Source organism: Thunnus albacares, chromosome 9, assembly GCF_914725855.1.
Source record: "Thunnus albacares chromosome 9, fThuAlb1.1, whole genome shotgun sequence".
Classification (NCBI taxonomy): Eukaryota; Metazoa; Chordata; class Actinopteri; order Scombriformes; family Scombridae; genus Thunnus; species Thunnus albacares.
Window position 1 is genome coordinate 20,448,685 of NC_058114.1, and position 18,736 is coordinate 20,467,420.

The following is an 18,736-nucleotide window of genomic DNA, read 5'->3' on the forward strand; positions in this document are numbered from 1 at the left end:
AGAGAACCACCAATGGGTCCAGCAGAGTAAGAGGTTAACGACTTCCTATAACATATAAGTATCACACTGCTCTGCTCTTCACAAACAGCAAACCTCGACATGCCCATACATTTACTGCAAACATTCAGGAAACCACTTCTCCAGCCGTTTATTACTCCTCCTAAAGTGTGGATGAATCTGGAGCTGTGGACTACCCTCTGGTTCCAATCTGGTGTAGGACCAAAGTGATTGGAGCAGATTGCATCGCCATGGCAACACAATTATCCTGCCATAATGTGGGAGGCATGGATCATGTATGATCCACGTTTAGATAGTGTAATTATTCACCCGCCTGCAGGAAGGAACAGTTATCTCTGTGTTGTCTTAAGCGAAAATGTATTGCATTCTTTTGGTGCAACAATCACAATTTATTTAGTCTGATAAGATTATAGTAATGTGTTGTTTTCTGTTGGTTTATATTATAAATGGTTTCATAAGTGAATAAATTAATACATTAACTATATTTAAATAGATAGTATGCATATGAAAGTATATAAAAAGTAATTTTGAGGGCCATGGCAACAAAATTATGAATAGAAGCCATAATTTATAAATGCAGATTAAATTATGGCACACAGTATCTCCTGTAATGAAGTTGGATGGTCATTGCTCCCACTTATAGCTGTCCATTAGTTACCTAGCAACATGCAATGTGTTAATGTTGTGGTATTAGTGGGAGCAAACTCACATTGTGAGTCTGAGCAGTGGCTGCAATGTTTGTGCAACCACTTTATTGTCTCATAACATAGTATAATAGTATTATGATGTCTAAGCGAGTGGAATGGAGCATGCTTCCCTCTGTCCCTGGAATAAAAATAACAGGCACACACACACACACACAGTTAGCTCATCAATTATTTCTCAAAGGGGGGATTTTAGCTCAGCATTGCCCTAAATCGACCCTCACCCATGATGTGACAGTCCAGGTGTGATTTTAAGATTTTAAAAAGAAAACATTACACTGCAAATTCTACTTTAACTTGCTTGGGCCTCAGAAACCAGAAAACTCACCACAACACTCATACCACCAGTCATTATCAAGCTAACTTCAACTTACAAACTATATATAGCAAAGATGAGGAAATGTGCTGTGAAAGAAAAGGCTTTCATGAGTGTGAGAATGGGGAACATATCTCACTGTGTTTGCATGTTTTATAACAAATGCTTCTAAAAACTAATATAAAAATGAACTGGCAAATCACACTAAAATCCAACTTTCTTGCAAGCTTTTTAAATAGTTAGTTGCTTTCTGCATTTTTCTCAGCATTGTGGACCATTTCCCCGAGTCCTCAGTTCAAAGGCAAGTGATTGATTCCAGGCTCACATATTTAAGAGATGAAAGTAGAGAAAGCTCTCTGTGTCAAAATGCCTTGGTAAACACAGAAAGGTCAGGGAATAGATTCTTTGCTTTGAAATGTCAGCTGATTACTTCATAACTGGCAACATGAAGCTATTTTGAAGGACCTCTGAGATAAAAAGGCTGTGCAGTGTGGAGAGCAGAGGGGTAAAAAATAGAGCATGTTACATTATGGTGTGTTATCAATAAAAAGTAGGGAGGCATATTTCAGTTTGAGTGTTTTTATATATGAGAAACATTCAGATAGTAAACTGTGTACAATCAAATGCAAAACGTTTGTGCTCTGCTGGCAGTTTACATGTACAAAAGTCTGGAGGCGGGCAGGCAATAATTCAAATAGAAAACACTGGAAGTGATTTGTCTTATATTACATCATTACATAATTACTAAATGTACCACTGTGTTGAAATTCTGCAGCAGTGGTTCCCAACCTGGTGGTCCGGACGCCTGCTATGATGAATATTAGGGGTCAAAAGAGGATGAAGGGGAAGAGAAAGGAACCTTACAAATTCCTGCTTTTTTGAAATGCTGTGTTTTTTCTTTCTTGCGAAATAGATAAATCATTTGAGTGGAAAAAAAAATCTTTGAACTGCTCGTAAGTCATGTCAGCATTAAAACCATAATCTAGGTGAAGGATCAACAGGAGATGTGGCTTCATTTCAAGAACTCACAAGCCAAAAAAGGTTGGGAACCAGTGCTGTAAAGTATTAAAGGTTTCATTCCAAAATGTTGTTTAAGTGTTCAACTGACTCCACAACTTTAATATTTTGAATACATTTTGAGCCATCTATTAGACAAGACTGTACCTTAAACATTCACTTCTTGTTGTATCAGTATAATGCCATCTCCCTATTGCATTACTTTACTTTATCAGCAACAACAATGATAAAGTAGAAACCTGTTTTCTTAAGCAGTGATTTCATTTTGGAATAAACATCAATTGTTCTCTTAAACACATACAAAAGACATTATTTTATATACCGTTAACATAACAAAAAAAGCCAATATGATCACCCAAAACATGTAAGATTACTATTGTAATACTAGTTTCAGTACTGTAACATTTAAAAACCAAAATATTGTTTATGATTAGTACTAAAATCAGTCATCAGCAATGTAATGTAGAAAATATTGTACAAGAGGCAGTAAATCATTGTTGGGTTGCAGAGACCATACAGGAATGGTTGAATGGAAGATTGAAAGATATTGGTATCATTAAACGTAGTGGTATTTAGTGTTCATTTAAGGCAGCTGCACACACCCCAAGTTTTCAAACAACATTCACTCGTGCTCGGTTCAGACTTACAGACATTCGACTGGGACTTTTCTTTCACCATGTTCAGAGACAATAAACAATATTTTACAGCTCGACACAAACTGAAAGTAGCTGATTCCAGTGTGAAACTAGCAGATTTGTTTAATTTGTATCAAAAACAGCAAATGGTTAAGGAACCAAAAGCTCCAAACTTTCTCTTCCTGTAAAAAGGGTGATACTTAGGGGTGAATATATTGAAAACGACAGAGATCAGATGAACGAGTGTGATCTATTAGTAGGTCCAGCATGAGGAATATTGTTTGTATGGGAGATAAATAGGGTAAAATGCTGCAAACATTTCAATTGTGTTTTTACTTGAACAGACACAGAAGGACAGATGATGTTACTTTCCCACACATGTAATAGACATCAACAAAAAAATTAGATAAAAAGAACAGAAAGATGCATTAATGAGAAGATAATTAGTGAAAAGATATTAGTACTCAATAAAAACTGTGTATACTGGTATTATGTTTGTTGGACAGACTTTGTACATTTCACTGTACCACTATAGAAAAAAAAAAGAAAGAAAATGATTACAAGCACTGTTTTACATGTGTTGATCACTTCACAGTGCTTCGGCTTTTTACTTTGGCATTTGATGCTGTAATCTTCACAGGAATGACAGCGAAACGTTGGTTCTTTTATTTATATGAGATGAAATGTTGTATTCATTACGGATACAATGAATACAGCGGCCAACTTCCTTGATGCATTTAGTCCATCTTTGGTCAACTGTTGGCAGAAAAGGATCAAAAAAGACTCCTATTGCTCCCAAATAACTGCTATCAAGCATGGATTGAGGTCGGGTGGCAAATACTGTATCTCTCTAAATGAAAATGGGTCAAGAATGATTTGCTATACTCAAATTTTAAATTGACACATAGACCATTTGATGAAATGTTTTCCAAAACTCACTTAAGTTTGCTGTTGTTAAAAAAAACAAACCAAACCAAGCACACCGTTATTATTGTAATAATCATTCATATTACAGCAAAAAAAATTTCCTCCTTTGTCACCCCACTTCTAAAATATACTTTTCATTCAGCAACATTTTAAAATAAACAAAAATGTTGACGTTTTCCAAAATTGATTATGTGAGTTTTGGAACAGTCTCCATGTGAAAAACTGCTGCAAGTGTAGAGCATATTCAGATTAAAATGGATTTAAGCCCTGTGGGGTTGAAAAATTTGCTCTATATTTCAAATGGTGCCTCATTTATTCCCGTTAATTTATCTCACTAATTACCCATGAAAATGCTTCAAAGATGCATAAAAGTCAAGCAGATAAGATTGAGATGAGTTTAAGTGTGTATAGAAAGAAAAAGCACCCTCTCGTTGTTCAGTGACTGATCAGATTATGAACTGATTTGTGCAGACTCAAACATCTGGATGTGTCACCTTTACAGTGGGAGATCTGATGTGGTCTGTGTGATTTGTTCGCATTGACATAGTTATAAAAAGGCCACAAGGTAACCGTCATCTGAATTTGTGTGAGTCTCAGTACACGAGGGTCCTTGGCTATATTGCATTAGTCTGTGGTTATAGGTGGTGCTGCTATGCTACTGCCTGGGGTGACTGCCCATAGAGGTTCTGACAGCGTCCTCCAGTGACTTCCTGGTTACCAGTAATCGCACCACATCCTCATTCTTCTTTGTCAATCTTTTACGGGCTTGGTCGTGGGTCACCATGGTCATGTCCCAACCGTTTACCTGGGAGGAACAAAGACAAAGAAAACACAATTTTAGAGTCAGCCTAGCTTGTTTTAATGTTACGTGTGTGCATTAAGGAAACTTTACAATTTATTAACATCCATTAATACAAAGCAACAGGAGACTGAAGATGAAAACACACTGGCTTATGAAAGGCAAATGCACATCTCCCTCCTCATACTCTGGTATTCACATAGTGCCATCTTGTGGATCTATCATTTGATGTCACTACACACCTGCATTATTTTGTCTCCCATCCTCAAGCCTGCAACGTCTGCTGGTCCTCCTGGTGTTATCCTGGTCACATAGATGCCCTTTGGGGAACACAAACACATTCAGAATAACACAATCACTATTTCATATGGACATGATCAGACCTGTATCACTTAAACATTCCTCAACTTACATCTTACATTCTCTGTTTATTACAACTCCCATGTGTTTAATTTACTTGGGAGAAAATAATTGGTGAGTGAAAGCAATCCAGGGCTGTTTTCCTTTGTGAATGCCACCTACAATGACAAGATGGCACCACAACAGGTTGAGATTCCTGACTTTGATGAATGAAATTCAGTGCAAGACGATGGTAAACTGACTGATTCAAGCTGCATTTTAGGGGCCAATGACTCAGTGTCTTCAGGGAATACATAAAGTTTTATAGCAATTACATTCAGGATGATAGCAATAAAAAGCAAGCAAGCAAGAGAGAAGCCTGCTGTTCTTTCAAGGATACACGTTTGGTGGTATCAAGAAGGACACCAGCACATCTGAATTCATAAACCTGGAGGAAGTTATTATTAATCGTTGATGCATTTCTGTCTCTCCAACTCAAAGTGTATGTACCGTGCAGTCAGCAGGTAAGACGTGACTGTGTGTAAACTTGCAGTACTCCTTTCTATGACATCAGTTGAGTGTGTCTGGTTTGTTCCCACCTGAGGCAACAGATAATGTGTTTGGGCCTGTCCTCCATTTATAGCTCACCAAAGTACTACTCTAGTAGCACACGGTGTTTGAACAGGACAGGGATGTGTGCCTGATGTGAACAACAAAACTAAAACGTCAGGCATTAAGGTATGGAGGACCGATATTGACAAAATCATAAATAAATAAGTGACTCTAAATAAATTTATGCCATTAAATGCACCAAAAATAATAATAAAAATAAATGTAGGCATTAATTAATTGATAAAATGTGACATAAATTGATATTTGTTTTAATTTGCTTCTGTATTTATTTACCTTTGTATAAATTCCTGTTGATTTACTTTCCCATTTTATTTATTCATTTTTAAATTAATTAATCAATTTATATATTTATGTCTGTATTATTTTCCCTCTGCATTTTTGCCACTATTTATTTCCCCAAACTTTCATGGATCAACTACGTTCCATTACATCACCAACCAAAATGCTATGGAGACATTAGAGCCGGCAGTAAATCACCAAAGAGCTGCACCCCCAGGATGACGACTGATGTTGACCGACCGGTCATCTCAGGAGTCGGATGCTAGTGGCTGAGATGACCGGGTGGTCTACCTGGCCAGTGGCTCCTCACATCTCCAAAATATATGTGAACTTTCCTTTTGGATAATAAATTCAAACTCAGGCTTGATCATCTCTTATGACAAGAATTTCATCATATATGTCAAAACCAATGATAGAATCAATTTCATGCTACATATAAAGACAACTTTTTATATTGCAAGTATTAAAACACTTAAAAATATTCAACTTATTGGAATGAGCATGACCTTGAGCACTAACCATCACAAAAAACGTGATAAATATGGAAATATACATTTTGTCCCCACCAACCACCTCTGATTGTATCATTTACTGCATACAACAGCAGCACAAAAAGCACTAACACACACAGACTTACTTTGTCAGTCTTGTCCTCAGAGAAGGGGTTCTGACCGGGGTCCTGGTCTATCCCTCCTCCGATGCTGAAGCCCAGGATCAGATTATCTCCCTGTCGCAACTTTTGGATCTCAATTCGTTGCTGTTTGATAGAAAAAAACAAAAATGTTCAGCTTTTAATACAATGAAGACACATATCCTCCTGCAAGGCTTTTGGATCTAGGGGTGGATCATGGTATAATTTTGTGGATCAGAGATTTTCTGTCTTAGCGTCCACAAAGAGTGTCCTCTAACGGCAACGTGTCACAACTGACCGTTTTAGGTGCACCCCAAGGTACCATTCTATCCCTTCTATTATTGTTGGTGTACACCAATGAGTTCAAAGTCAAAGACTCAGATTTAGCTTACTTAAATACGCTGATGACATGGTTCTTGTCAGTCTCCTACGTGAAAGGGACACTGCAGGGGAAAATTTGTATTCAGGACTGGTGTCAATCAAGTACTCTTGAGATAAACATTAGGAAAACCAAAAAAAATGGTCATATCCAGTAAACACTACATTTAAGACTTATGTCAACCCCTAACGGTCATTGGGCACGCTGTTGAAAAGGTTAAATAAATAAATAAATAGCTGTCTTAATTTTATAGATAACAAAGACCATATTTTTAAAAAAGCTATGCAGAAGTTATAGCAACTCAGGAAGCTTAATGACTTCAGGGCGAGGCAGAATATTCTTGAAATGGTGTACAAGAATCTGGTGGAAAGCATCTTGTCTTTTAAAATAATAACAATAACAACAACAACAATAATGATAATACTACTACTACTACTAATAATAATAATAACAGAAGATGGGATATTTCCAACAACAGAAAAGGTTCTATTGGTCAGATAGGAGCATAATAAGTTGAGAGCAGACCCTTTTAGACCAACCCAAGTTTCAAGACACTGTAGAAGGATGGAGTGGTCTGCTGTATCAGAGACCACACTCAGGTCTAGCAGGACCAGAATGGAGCTTTCACCTTTATCTGCAGCAAGGACTAAATCATTTGTCACCTTAACTAGGGTCATCTCAGTACTGTGTAAAGCTCTAAAACCAGACTGATCGTTACTGAAAATGCTGTTAACACTCATTTAATCAATCAGTTTGTTAAGCAGTCACTTTCTCCAACACCTTAGATAAAAAGATATTGTAGACATAGGTCGGTAATTGTTAAGGGTGAGCAGGTCAAGATTAGGTTTCTTTAACATGGGTTGCACAATTGCATGTTTCAAAGAAGAAGGAAAAATACAAGTGGCCAAGGAGCAATTAATAATTGATAAAATGCAGGGACTGACAGTAAGCAATATGTCTTTTAAAAGTTTAGAGGGAATAACATCAAACTGGGAAGAGGATTTAATATGAGAGACAGTGGTTTCGAGGACTGAGAGAGAAATTGGCTGCACAGTTTGAGAGGGGGGGCAGATAGGACACGCGTGTCTGAAATCATCTGAGTCCTGACATTCTCCACCTTTTTAAAATGGTCGCGTGGTGCCGACACTTGGATGTCAAATGTAAAGGGAAACTGTCAAGAGTGGTTAAATACGACCAGTAAAATAATAGAGAAACCACAGATGCAACTACGTGGCAGGCATGTACTGAATACCAAAAAGCAAGCTCCTGACATAACAAGTGATCCGTCCCATCTGTTGTACCCACAATTTGAATTGCTTCCTTCAGGAAGGCGTTTTAGACTGCCACAAGCCACTAAAAATGTCTACAAGAAATCATTTGTCCCAAGTGCAGCTAAGTTTTTAAATTATTAATAGACAGTCAATTGTAGAGGGCCACTCCCTTACCTCACCCCTCCCTGAATTTGTACATTTGTCTTATTTTTGTGGAATTTGGCACTTTTTACTTTTTGTAATAGGCCTACTGAACTGTATTTGAATCGCCCAGGATTGAACTCTAAGCTCTCCTAATTTACTGGGTTTTTTTTACTATTATTTTATTTGTAATCCATATTGGTTGTGGCGTTTTAGGAAAACAGTAAACATTGGCTTCTTGCTTACTGGCAGCGTTCTCATTTGTCATGAATCTGAACTACTGCTTTATCAGAGCTGAATTATAGTGTCAATATTGTGTCTGCGCCAATGTCGCCAAGACAGGTTCCTGCACATTACTTTTCTTACTGTTTTAAAACACTCCTGTTCTTATGAGAGGAGAAACTGTTTTTTAAGCGTAATTGTCCATATAAAACCCTTCACAGTCCACAATGACAGCAAATGCTGCTGTACAGTTCTTGAATTTATTGGTTTGGCTCAAAATAAAGAAAAGGGCAAACATGTTCTCAAGAATATGTGTCACTCTGGATGTCCTAATGTGGTGACTGTCATTAATTATAACTGTAACACTAATTGTTGATTTACATCCATTTAAAATGTGCAAAAGCACTCACTTATACATCAGTCCATAAAATGATTTAAGTTTTTTAATAAGGATGAAGTGCAACAGTATTGAAAATACTGTGCAACCGCAGAAGAAAAAGTTTTACATTTTGATTTTTTTCCATCCTCAAATTACATTCAGCTTGCCAACAATTTGGAAACAGAAAAATGACTGTAAACAGCCACGTTACCATCCAGAGAGGCACTGATTTATCCGGTGCACAATGGGACAGAGACTTTATCAGTGCAGTCGCGCCCTTGACACTGACAAGCAGCTGCAGGCTCGCAAACCAGATGGATGACTGACTCTGACAGTAGCACTCTTCACAACACTCCTCAACACAAAGACTGCCTGTGTGCGATGATGACTAACCAGACATTCTCTCAGTGGTGCGGACGATACAAAAAGGTCTGAGGACGTCTGGGACTCTGTCTGGAAGCTGAAGTCAGTCATTAAGGACTTGTAGGCACTACACCAGTCAAGAGGTTCATAGCCTGACCGACAGATCTTCTATTACTCTGTTAGGATAAATCAGACTATGAAGAGGACACAATTTGCATACAAATATTTAGGTCCATTCCTATTTGTGGACTGACAAGGGATAAGGCTTTAAATGCTCATGCTGACTAAATCTTACATCTCGGTGTACAGTTTGGTTTCACTATCTGAGGTTGAATATAGAGTGGGATGTGCATCTGACATGAAAACTGAAGCTTGTTATTATGACTGCAACTAATAATTTTCATTACTGATGAATCTGTTGATTATTTCCTCAATTAATCGAACAGTTGTTTGGTCTATAAAAGATCAGAAAATGGTGAAAATGTTGATCACTGTTTCTCTAAACCCAAGTAGACATCCTCAAATGTCTTTGTCCCATCCAACAGTCCACAACCCGAAGACATTCAGTTCATTGTCATAGAAAACCAAATAAACCAGAAAATGTTCACATCTGAGAAACTGGAATTATAGAATTTGGACTTTTTTCTTTAAAAAAATGACTCCGAATGATTAATCAATTATCAAAATAGCTGGCAATTAATATAATAGTTGGCAACTAATCAATTAATTGACAAATTGTTGCAGCTCTAGTTATTATATAGCGTTATGAGTATTCATAGATGGAAATAAATATCACTTTTGACATTCAAGTGTCCATTCTCTGCCCAGAATTATCAACAAAATTAAATCCATGACAAATTAAAGATTAATTTCTGAGAGAGAGATTAGTCTAAACATCAAGCAACACAATTTTAGCCTAGATTCTGATGTTTTATAGACCAGAATCCTGTCGAAATCGAATTAATTGGAAGAAAAAAACAATATGATAACTGACAATAAAAAATAATAATAGTTGCAGCTCTAAAGTGAAACGGGTCTGTTATTGATAGTGAATGCCACACCTGATAAAAAGGGGGAAAGTCAACTTGCATTTACCTGCCCCTCATACGACAGGGGCCTGACAAAATCCCAGCTATCCCAGTCACATCTGCCACCTCTATGAATTGTGCATAAAGCTCTATTTTTAATTGTCATAATTCCTACAGCATGTGAAGGCAGCGCAAACACACTATCCAGGAGTGTCCAGGAGCTGTGTATGAAAGTCGACCAGGAAGACTGAATCACACTGACGGTGACGCCCATCTCTTTCGAGTCCTTTTAATTACCAACATAAAACAAAAACTCATATTTTCTAATACATTTCAATTCTGCATGTCCTGATTCAGTGACTTGCTGACTTTCTTTGAATTATTTCACGAAAACTAAGCTTGTATGCGACATGGAAATGATGCTATGACTATGTGGCTGCTGGTGAAATTAGCTCCCACTGTGTTCACCTCAGCTAAACAAAGCAAGTAACCTTCCAGTGAAAAAAATAGCTAGCAAGAGAGCAAACCGAAGACAGCAAGTTAACATACATTGAGCTAGTTAATGTATAGTTTTGTGCCGATTTGGTTGAACGTCGGACAAGAGGCTGAACAATGGAGTCCCGTTGAATGGAAACAGCCCCACTCCCAAACTTACCACAACAGCAGTCACCGGCTGTCCTGGGACGAAAGACATGGTGTAGTCGAGATGTTTCTGGCTGTAAGTAACGTAGAAACTTACGACGACTGCTGTAGTAAAAGTTAATGGGGAAAAAAACGGTGTCGAAAGTGGGACAACTTGTGAGATCACTACATGAGTAACAGCAGGCTGATCCCTGGCTCGAAACCCACGGCTTCCCAGATGACGTCACTTCGCCACCCAGCAGATCGGCTCTGCGCGTTTTGTAGCTCAGGGTAGCCAGCGAGGGCGGTGCTTAACGAATGACCATCGCCCCCATCGGCTTTGTGAAGAAATGCCTTTACAAATCAAACTCTCCAAGGGATGGTTGGTTGGTCCTTGTGTCCCAGGACAAGCCTGGGTGTTTTCCTTAAAAGGAACTGGCAAATACTTTGGTTGACCTCTTTTATGATCCTGCATAGTCCATCTATCCATCGCATACTTGACAGCCAGAACACCCCAAGTTGTATAAAAGGAGACCATGTGCAGTAACATGAGCATTGAGACTGTAAGTAACTAAATTAGTAGGATAGGTCCACAGTTTTCCAAGTTCACAGTCAGGTGCCCATATGAACACTGAAAGAGGTTTTCCTCGCTGAATCATTCCTCCTGTTTATACTGGCTAATGAAAGATCCACTTCAAATGTGCTTTAAGTATAAGTGATGGGGGCCAAAATCCACAGTGTGTCCACACAGTCATTTTGTGCAAAAATGCATTTAAAAGTTTATCTGAAGCTTATATGAGGCTTCAGCAGTCTGAGTTAGTCATATCAAGTGGATATCTGACACATTTAGAGTCTTTTTAACATCAAATTCCCTCTTTGTGTTTCCTCGGACAATGTTTCCCTGTTGAGCTGCAGTTTAAATGTGGTAACAAAAAGAGGAACTTTGGCGCTAAAAAGTCTAACGTTGAAAGATATCTACTTGATCTGTCTAATTTGGACGGCTGAAGCTTCATATTAGCTTCAGATAAACTTTTAAATGCATTTTTGCACAGAAGGAGGCCTGTGGATTTTGGCCCCCCATCACTTATATTGTGCATTATGAAGGGATCTTGTAATTTCCTGCATGAACAGAAGAAATGATTATGGCAAGAAAAAACTATTTCAATGTTAATTTGGGCACCTGACTGTTGTTTTAGGCAGAATTGGCAAATAGGCAAAATTGTGAACCTGTCCTTTAAAGTAAAATTATTAAGTGTTTCGTAATAACAACATAGTTATTTAAAAATACTAAGATAGTGTAGTTTTGACTTAAGTGTATAAAAAATGGTGAGATAATGATGGTAATGTTTATTTTTCCAATTGGTTATCCATTTGTTTTTCCTGGCACTAATGGGACTCCACAATTAGTCTATTTGTACTGTAAAAGTAAAATGTGAGAAGCTGTTCTGCTTGAGTAGGACATTGTAGTGGAAAGAAAGTACTTTTCCTGTATTTAAGTGCAGTTTTGAGGTGCTTGTAGCCCACTTAACCATTCAGTCATTTTATGCTACTTTATACTTTTATTTCACTACATTTCAGAGACAAATATTGTAGTTTTCATTCTACTTTAATGTTATCTGTATTTACTGGTTACTTGCAAACAAAACATATGATCATATTATGAAACAGGATGCGCTGGCTTCAGTAAAATTTTAAGTGCATACTTGATATTGCATACCTTTTACCTTGTGCTATCTGTGTGATATGTGATAAAACCTGAATAACTCTTCCACCACTGTATGCTTCTAGTATCCAATGTGTTTTTTTGCCACTAGATGGTAGTCTACACATGATCTGTTAGTTTGGTGCGGAGGGCTGTGAACTGATTTGACTAGTATTCTCCATATGATCTGAACCATTCAACATTGTCAAGAGTTAAGCTGCTTGGGGATTTTTCTTTTTAATTTTACATGGCTCCTGACAAAGATATAGAAATTATCTAAGGAATAAACAATTGATACACTTAATAAAAACAAAACAGCATATAACAATTCCCAATACAAAAAACCGGCAAGGCTTCATAAAACCTTTCAGTTCTTTTTGCCTCTTCATTGAGAATGTTCACATTGAAATGAAACAGGAAATAGAGATGTAGAGAGGGAATGCCATGTGATAAAAGGTTCCTGACCTGATTAAAACCCAGGTCGTCACACCACTACAGCATACACCCCTCCACTGGGTGACCAGCTCGTCACAGAAGCCGTAATATGCAAAGATCAGAGTGAGAAGTGACGTGAGGGAGGAAGAACAGGAGATGTGACAGGGGGAACTGCATAGAGATAAGTGGAAACAGATAATATGTATATTGTGATGAAATTGTTTGATTTTTCACCGCAGTCAACGCATACGTCTCCTGTTTTATACTATAGACAGACTGTACAGAAATATTAATAATCTGCTATGGAACAAAGGACTGCAACACAGCACTGGGAACCAATGCAGACTGAACATTAGTCGAAGTCTCTTTATTAGCTCGGTCACATTCTAGAATGATATTACTTATATCACATAAATAGGATATATCATTGCCATCATAAGTCTCATCTCTAGCTATTATAAGTACATGACACAGGTACGACACAGCAATTTGAAATAAAAATTAAATTATGCGTGTTGGGAAATACCCATTACATGTACAGAAGCTGGGTATGGGTGAATTTGACTCACCGTCACACTGGTGTGTATTCCCGTGAAACAAGTTTGACTGCTATCTGCATTTTCTCCCTTTTCCAGCTTCCCTATTATATTACTGATAAGAGATCTGCATCTGATGCTACAGTATGTCTCATGCTCAGTAGCTGACATTAACCATGTCATTGCTGTGTTAAATCTTATATGCTACATAAAACATTTATCAAAGAGGCATGTCAGAAACATTTAACATTTAACCTGAATTTGCTGCATTACTTCTTATGTAACAATGTTTATCTGTATCATTTCAGTTAAATAAACTAACAAATAAATAAAAAATATAGCTTTCTTGCACTTGAACTAATTACACTCACAGCAGTTAAATCTCTTTTATAATTTTATACTTTTAACATTGCAAAACAGGTGTAATTGCATAAACTCACAGTCAACCTGCGTATAAACTCCACTACTCAAGCATAGGCAGGTTTGATTTAGGTATGTAAAGGAAAAGGTGCACACTGAATAGTGCTACCCAAAAGTTTAAAGGTATAGCTTGACATTTTAGGAAATACACTTATTCACTCTCATGCTGAGAGTTTAATAAGAGTATTGATATCACTCACATGCTTGTACAGCAAATATGAAGCTACAGCTGGCAGCCTATAAGCTTTTTTGCTGCTGACTGTATCCTTATATTTATCACCTTATATTTATGTGTAATTATTGCTTTAATGATGCAATGTTTTGACCTTCAAGGTCTTCATTAGGCAAAGTGTCATGTGAACCTTGAAAGTTGAAACAGTGCATTAATAAACTTTTGGAAGGTTGCAATATTCATGTTTGGACGTCGTCTTTTCCTTTCTCTGCTGTTTTTGTCCTGCTCCGGTACCCAATTGGGTTCAGATAATTTTCTTTGGTTTGATTGTAACATTAATTCAGGTTATCTACAATCAAATCCACCTGTACATTTTTTCTTATGAGCCTGCTATATGTCAGTAGCCTGGAGCAAACGGAGGAGGTGGAAGGTACTCTTGGGGTAACCTTCCATCAGTTGGTCTTGCACCAGTGCAAGTGTAGGAAAATGGTGGACCCTCAAAGGTCTGCTGCCCGGTGATCTCCTGGTACTCATTCTCAGTATTTGCACTCCTGTCAGTTGCCTCCATCTTCTGTTCAGCCTCCATATTAATCTCAGCGTACTCCTGTGATATGCTCCTCTTCTTTTGGAATTTCTTCTTGAGGTTCTTTAGGTTGGTGACCACCGACGGCTTTGCTTCGTGGTTCCTTGTAGGCGGGATGTTGGCACCGTGTAGGTGGTCGTTGGCTGCAGGTGCGGAGGGCCTCTCAGGTGCAGAGACTGTTCTGATGCAAGCCTGGTTCTGCTTCAGTGGAGGTACAGTGGTCCGAACAGGGACTTCAGGAGGCTGGTTGAGTGGAACATTGTCACCTGTGTATCTCTTCCTGGCAGCTGGCACAGGCTTGAGGTCATAAAAATGAAACATACAGCACAGAAAATTGTTAGAAAATATAAGGACTCTGAAAACCTGATTTTAAATTTCGAGTATTTCTTTAAAATATTAAGTAATCATGAATAAATAAGCAACACAAGTTAGAAATGGGGGGAAAAATAACTAAAAAATGTAGCTAATCTGCCTCATCAGGACTATTGACAGTTGCCTGGCAACACACAGAAACCATCATGAGCGTTTGATTTACAGATTCCTTAATCCTGATTTGCGAACACAAGCACATGACATCACCTTTTACCTGCAGAGCCCCAATCAAAACTAGTGTGAAAAAGCAAATACAGAGGCAGAAATACTGAAATCTCTCAAACACAACAACCAAAAGTGGTCTAAATTTGGGACAAAATGATATGTGTTCATGTAGTAACACATCTTATAGTAAGAAACTCATAAGTGACAAAATATGTTTTCAAGGCCTTTAAATACACTATGTCGAAAACTTATTAAGAAACATTTTTGTAATTTCAACAAACTGGAACTGGCAACAATTTTATCACTAGACAGTATGTAAAATAGTCCACTACGGTCATCATTACCAAGGCTGGAACTGGAGTGGTGGTGTTGGAAATTTCATCTTCCAAAGAAGGATAAAGTCTGTTCGGTTGGCTGGTTGGAGACAGAGACGTAGAGTTCCTCGGGTTATTTGGTCGATAAGGAAGGGCAGGTGGGATATCTTCCAGTGATACTGGGTGACTCTTACTGGGATGCAGGGAGTTGTTTGTTAACAAACTGGTGTTAGGGTTCAGATGTCTTTGTGGAAACAGTAGTTCTGCATAATCGGTCGTGTCATTTGACGTCTAAAATAGGATCAGACAGGAAGAGAGTGAGAGGAAGACAGAACAATTTGTGAGTGTTTTCTGTTTGCATGATGTACAGGCAGCATGCAAAAATTGTGGTTTTGGATCATAAAGGTGATTCAGTTTCAGCTCTAAATGCATGTACAGTAAATTCACAAGTATGTGGTACTGATGATTCATCGTGATTTACACAGCTAAACCAAGGTCATTGAGGATGTTACACTAACAGCAGAAACCTGAATAGTGAGTACAATGACCTACAAACTACACAAATTAATAATTAATGGAATGACCTTTTGGTGTAGGCACCTGTATGTTGGTAGAATATTACAAAACATTTTCTCACTTGTCCACAAGCGACAGTCAAGACCTCAGTGAAAGGCAAGATGGGTGTCCTACGATGAAAGTCCACCAGGTCCTGCAGAAACCGGTGAGGCCTGTTCTCGCCCACGATAATATAATGGCCATCCTCCAATGCATCAATCATGAAATGTCTGCATCGGTCTGCCGCACTGACATTCAGAGGCATGAAAACTATAAATATCAGGAAGATTGAACAGGCCAAATCTTTTTTGTTTGAGTATGCAAGTATAAAGGGTAAAATAAAGCTCCTTTAATCCTGCGAAGACTCACCGATATGAGAGAGTGTAGCCGATCCTGCTCTCACTGACTCTGATCAGGAAGTAGCCCGGAGGCTTGGACATCAGTAGCTCCTCTGCAGTCCTGCACAAGTAATTAACATGCCCAAATTACCACAAACAAAAGCCCCTTTCACGCATGCACTTTAATCTGTGAATGATCATGTGTCTTATCATGCGCAAACAAGAGCTATAATTAGCTTTCTGTGAAAGTTGCTCTGGGAATGTGGCATCTTAAGATTCATACATAGAATCTTGGTGTTGAACACATAAATGTTCTCACGTCTCATGTATATAATCAGTTAAATAGGATTGTGTGATAAATACTGTACATTATACTGTTGTCAATGAAGTAAATGTTTGGAGTACATCATGTCTAACAACAGTCTACTATATGATTCATTGAACAGAGTCAATTATATGTACACAGGGTGTGGAGGAAGTATGGATCTATTAAAAGTAGGAATATGCTGCTATAAAGTATTACAAGGGCAAAGTCCACCATTGAAGAACTGTTGTATCCGTGATTGATGTGTATCATAGGTAAAATATTGAATGATTTGTCCTTGTACTTATAGATAAAAGATGCAGTGGTTCAGTTTTATTTGTTTTGCTTATTGTATAAATAATGGAAGGAAAACATCTCTTCCAAATCCTGTACTGATGAATTATAGATTTTTCCATCACTTAAAAGCTCACACATTACTCTTTGTTTGTACTTTTTCATATTGTGTTTGGTTTGTTATGTCTTGCTTTTGTCAGATGTTATCAAAAAATTCCCTAAAATCATCCTGCACTATACTTGAGAGTCATTTTATACTTGAGTAATTTACTAAAAACAATCACTGCATGCTGGTACATGACACGTGTATCTTAATCATGTACGATTTTTAAAACAAGGCCCTCCACATTCCTTTGCTGTAGATGGCAGACACTGATAGACTTTGTAATCTTACTTCCTGGAAATGATCCCATGAAACCATTCTGGGACTACTCCGTTTCTGATCACAGAGCTGAGCTGAGACCCTGTAAACCAGGTGAAAGCATCACGCTGTCCTTGGGACGACTGACTCCACTCCATCATCCTGGGAAACAGCTGATTTAATCCTCTGTTGGGAAATTCAATGAGAACAAACACATATGATACATATTGTACACCCACACCTTCTGTACAAACAAACACAGGAGTATACAAACATACAGTATATGTAGCAGCACAAACCATTTACTGATGTGGGTAAAATGCCAATTATTTCAAATCACAGAACAATACTGAATGCACTTGCTGTTTTTCCCCTTTTCTATATTCATTGTTCCTGTTTCTACCACACATATGGTCACAACATACTTCTCATTTTTCCTCAGTTGAACTTGTAGACAAATCACAAACAGGTTCAGATTTTCTCCAAATTTAAATATCATAAAGTTGATTTACAATATAAAATTTAGCCTGCACGCAGTGTTGTACTATAACTGTTGCAGCAATTGTTTATTTATTAATTACCGAAGAAGCCAAAAGCTGCTTTAATTTGGTCAATTCAAAATTTATTGAATTAGTTCAAGCACTCAAATCCCTCAAAGTGACACCGGTTTAGTCAATAAAACTCAATCATGGTGCCTCCGGTACGCTCACAGCAAAGTTTACAGTTTACTCACCTTCTCTGGCAGCTCCGTGAATAATGACACAGTGAAGCTCACTCACCTGACTACACTTGTCTGGGGGAGGGGCCAAAACTATCACCTGTCTAAGCAGTGTGTGGCATAGACAGTACATTTATATTGCATAGGAACATACAGCGACATTAATGCGGATGTATGGCCATATGTGTATACACTCACATGTTTAATCAACACTGAGGGATAGAAATTGTTGCCATTTCTCAGGTTAAAGTTTCTATTCCAGTTTCAGAGTCAGAGGCTTCAGTCTAACACTCAGCTGCTGCATAACGTTACACTCCCTAAGCTGAAGCAAGAGTCCATTACGATTAGTTGTAACTTACATAAAATTGGGTGTAACTCAGCAGGACCATTCATTTTGTTAATATTTGCCAACTGTTCAACTTTATTCCTCTGCCAGATGTATTTCAATAGAGGAAGCAGATATATTTTGTAGAGAGTGTCAGCTCAACCTTATCCTACAGATTTTTTTTGTACATTGGCCTACAGGGGATGAACTTAACAGGCTATACACCTGGACTATAAATGCAGTCAAAAAGCCCTGCTGTACCTTTCAAGTGTACCTTATTGATTCTAAACTATACTTGAGGACATTGCTTGTCACAGTAGTGGAAGAAGTATTCAGATCCTTCACTTAAGTAAAAGTACCAATACAGCAATGTAAAAATACTCCATTACAAATCCTACTTAAGTAAAATATATAAGTATTAGCAGCAAAATGTACTTGAA

At 37.9% G+C, this 18,736-nt stretch overlaps 2 protein-coding genes across 2 annotated transcripts; both read right to left on the reverse strand.

Moving 5' to 3' along the window:
• Positions 1 to 1,601: 1,601 nt before the first annotated feature.
• tax1bp3 (Tax1 (human T-cell leukemia virus type I) binding protein 3) lies at positions 1,602 to 10,966 on the reverse strand. The gene is made up of 4 exons (XM_044361885.1): positions 10,737 to 10,966; positions 6,305 to 6,424; positions 4,659 to 4,736; positions 1,602 to 4,422 (listed from the first exon to the last, which is right to left on the reverse strand). Exons 1-4 carry the CDS (start codon positions 10,773 to 10,775, stop codon positions 4,273 to 4,275), a joined length of 387 nt encoding a protein of 128 aa, XP_044217820.1. The 5' UTR covers positions 10,776 to 10,966; the 3' UTR covers positions 1,602 to 4,272.
• Positions 10,967 to 12,757: 1,791 nt separating this feature from the next.
• hsh2d (hematopoietic SH2 domain containing) lies at positions 12,758 to 17,430 on the reverse strand. Its single transcript, XM_044361837.1, has 5 exons — positions 17,287 to 17,430; positions 16,326 to 16,415; positions 16,039 to 16,204; positions 15,432 to 15,692; positions 12,758 to 14,847 (listed from the first exon to the last, which is right to left on the reverse strand). Exons 1-5 carry the CDS (start codon positions 17,412 to 17,414, stop codon positions 14,365 to 14,367), a joined length of 1,128 nt encoding a protein of 375 aa, XP_044217772.1. The 5' UTR covers positions 17,415 to 17,430; the 3' UTR covers positions 12,758 to 14,364.
• Between the last annotated feature and the right edge of the window lie 1,306 nt (positions 17,431 to 18,736).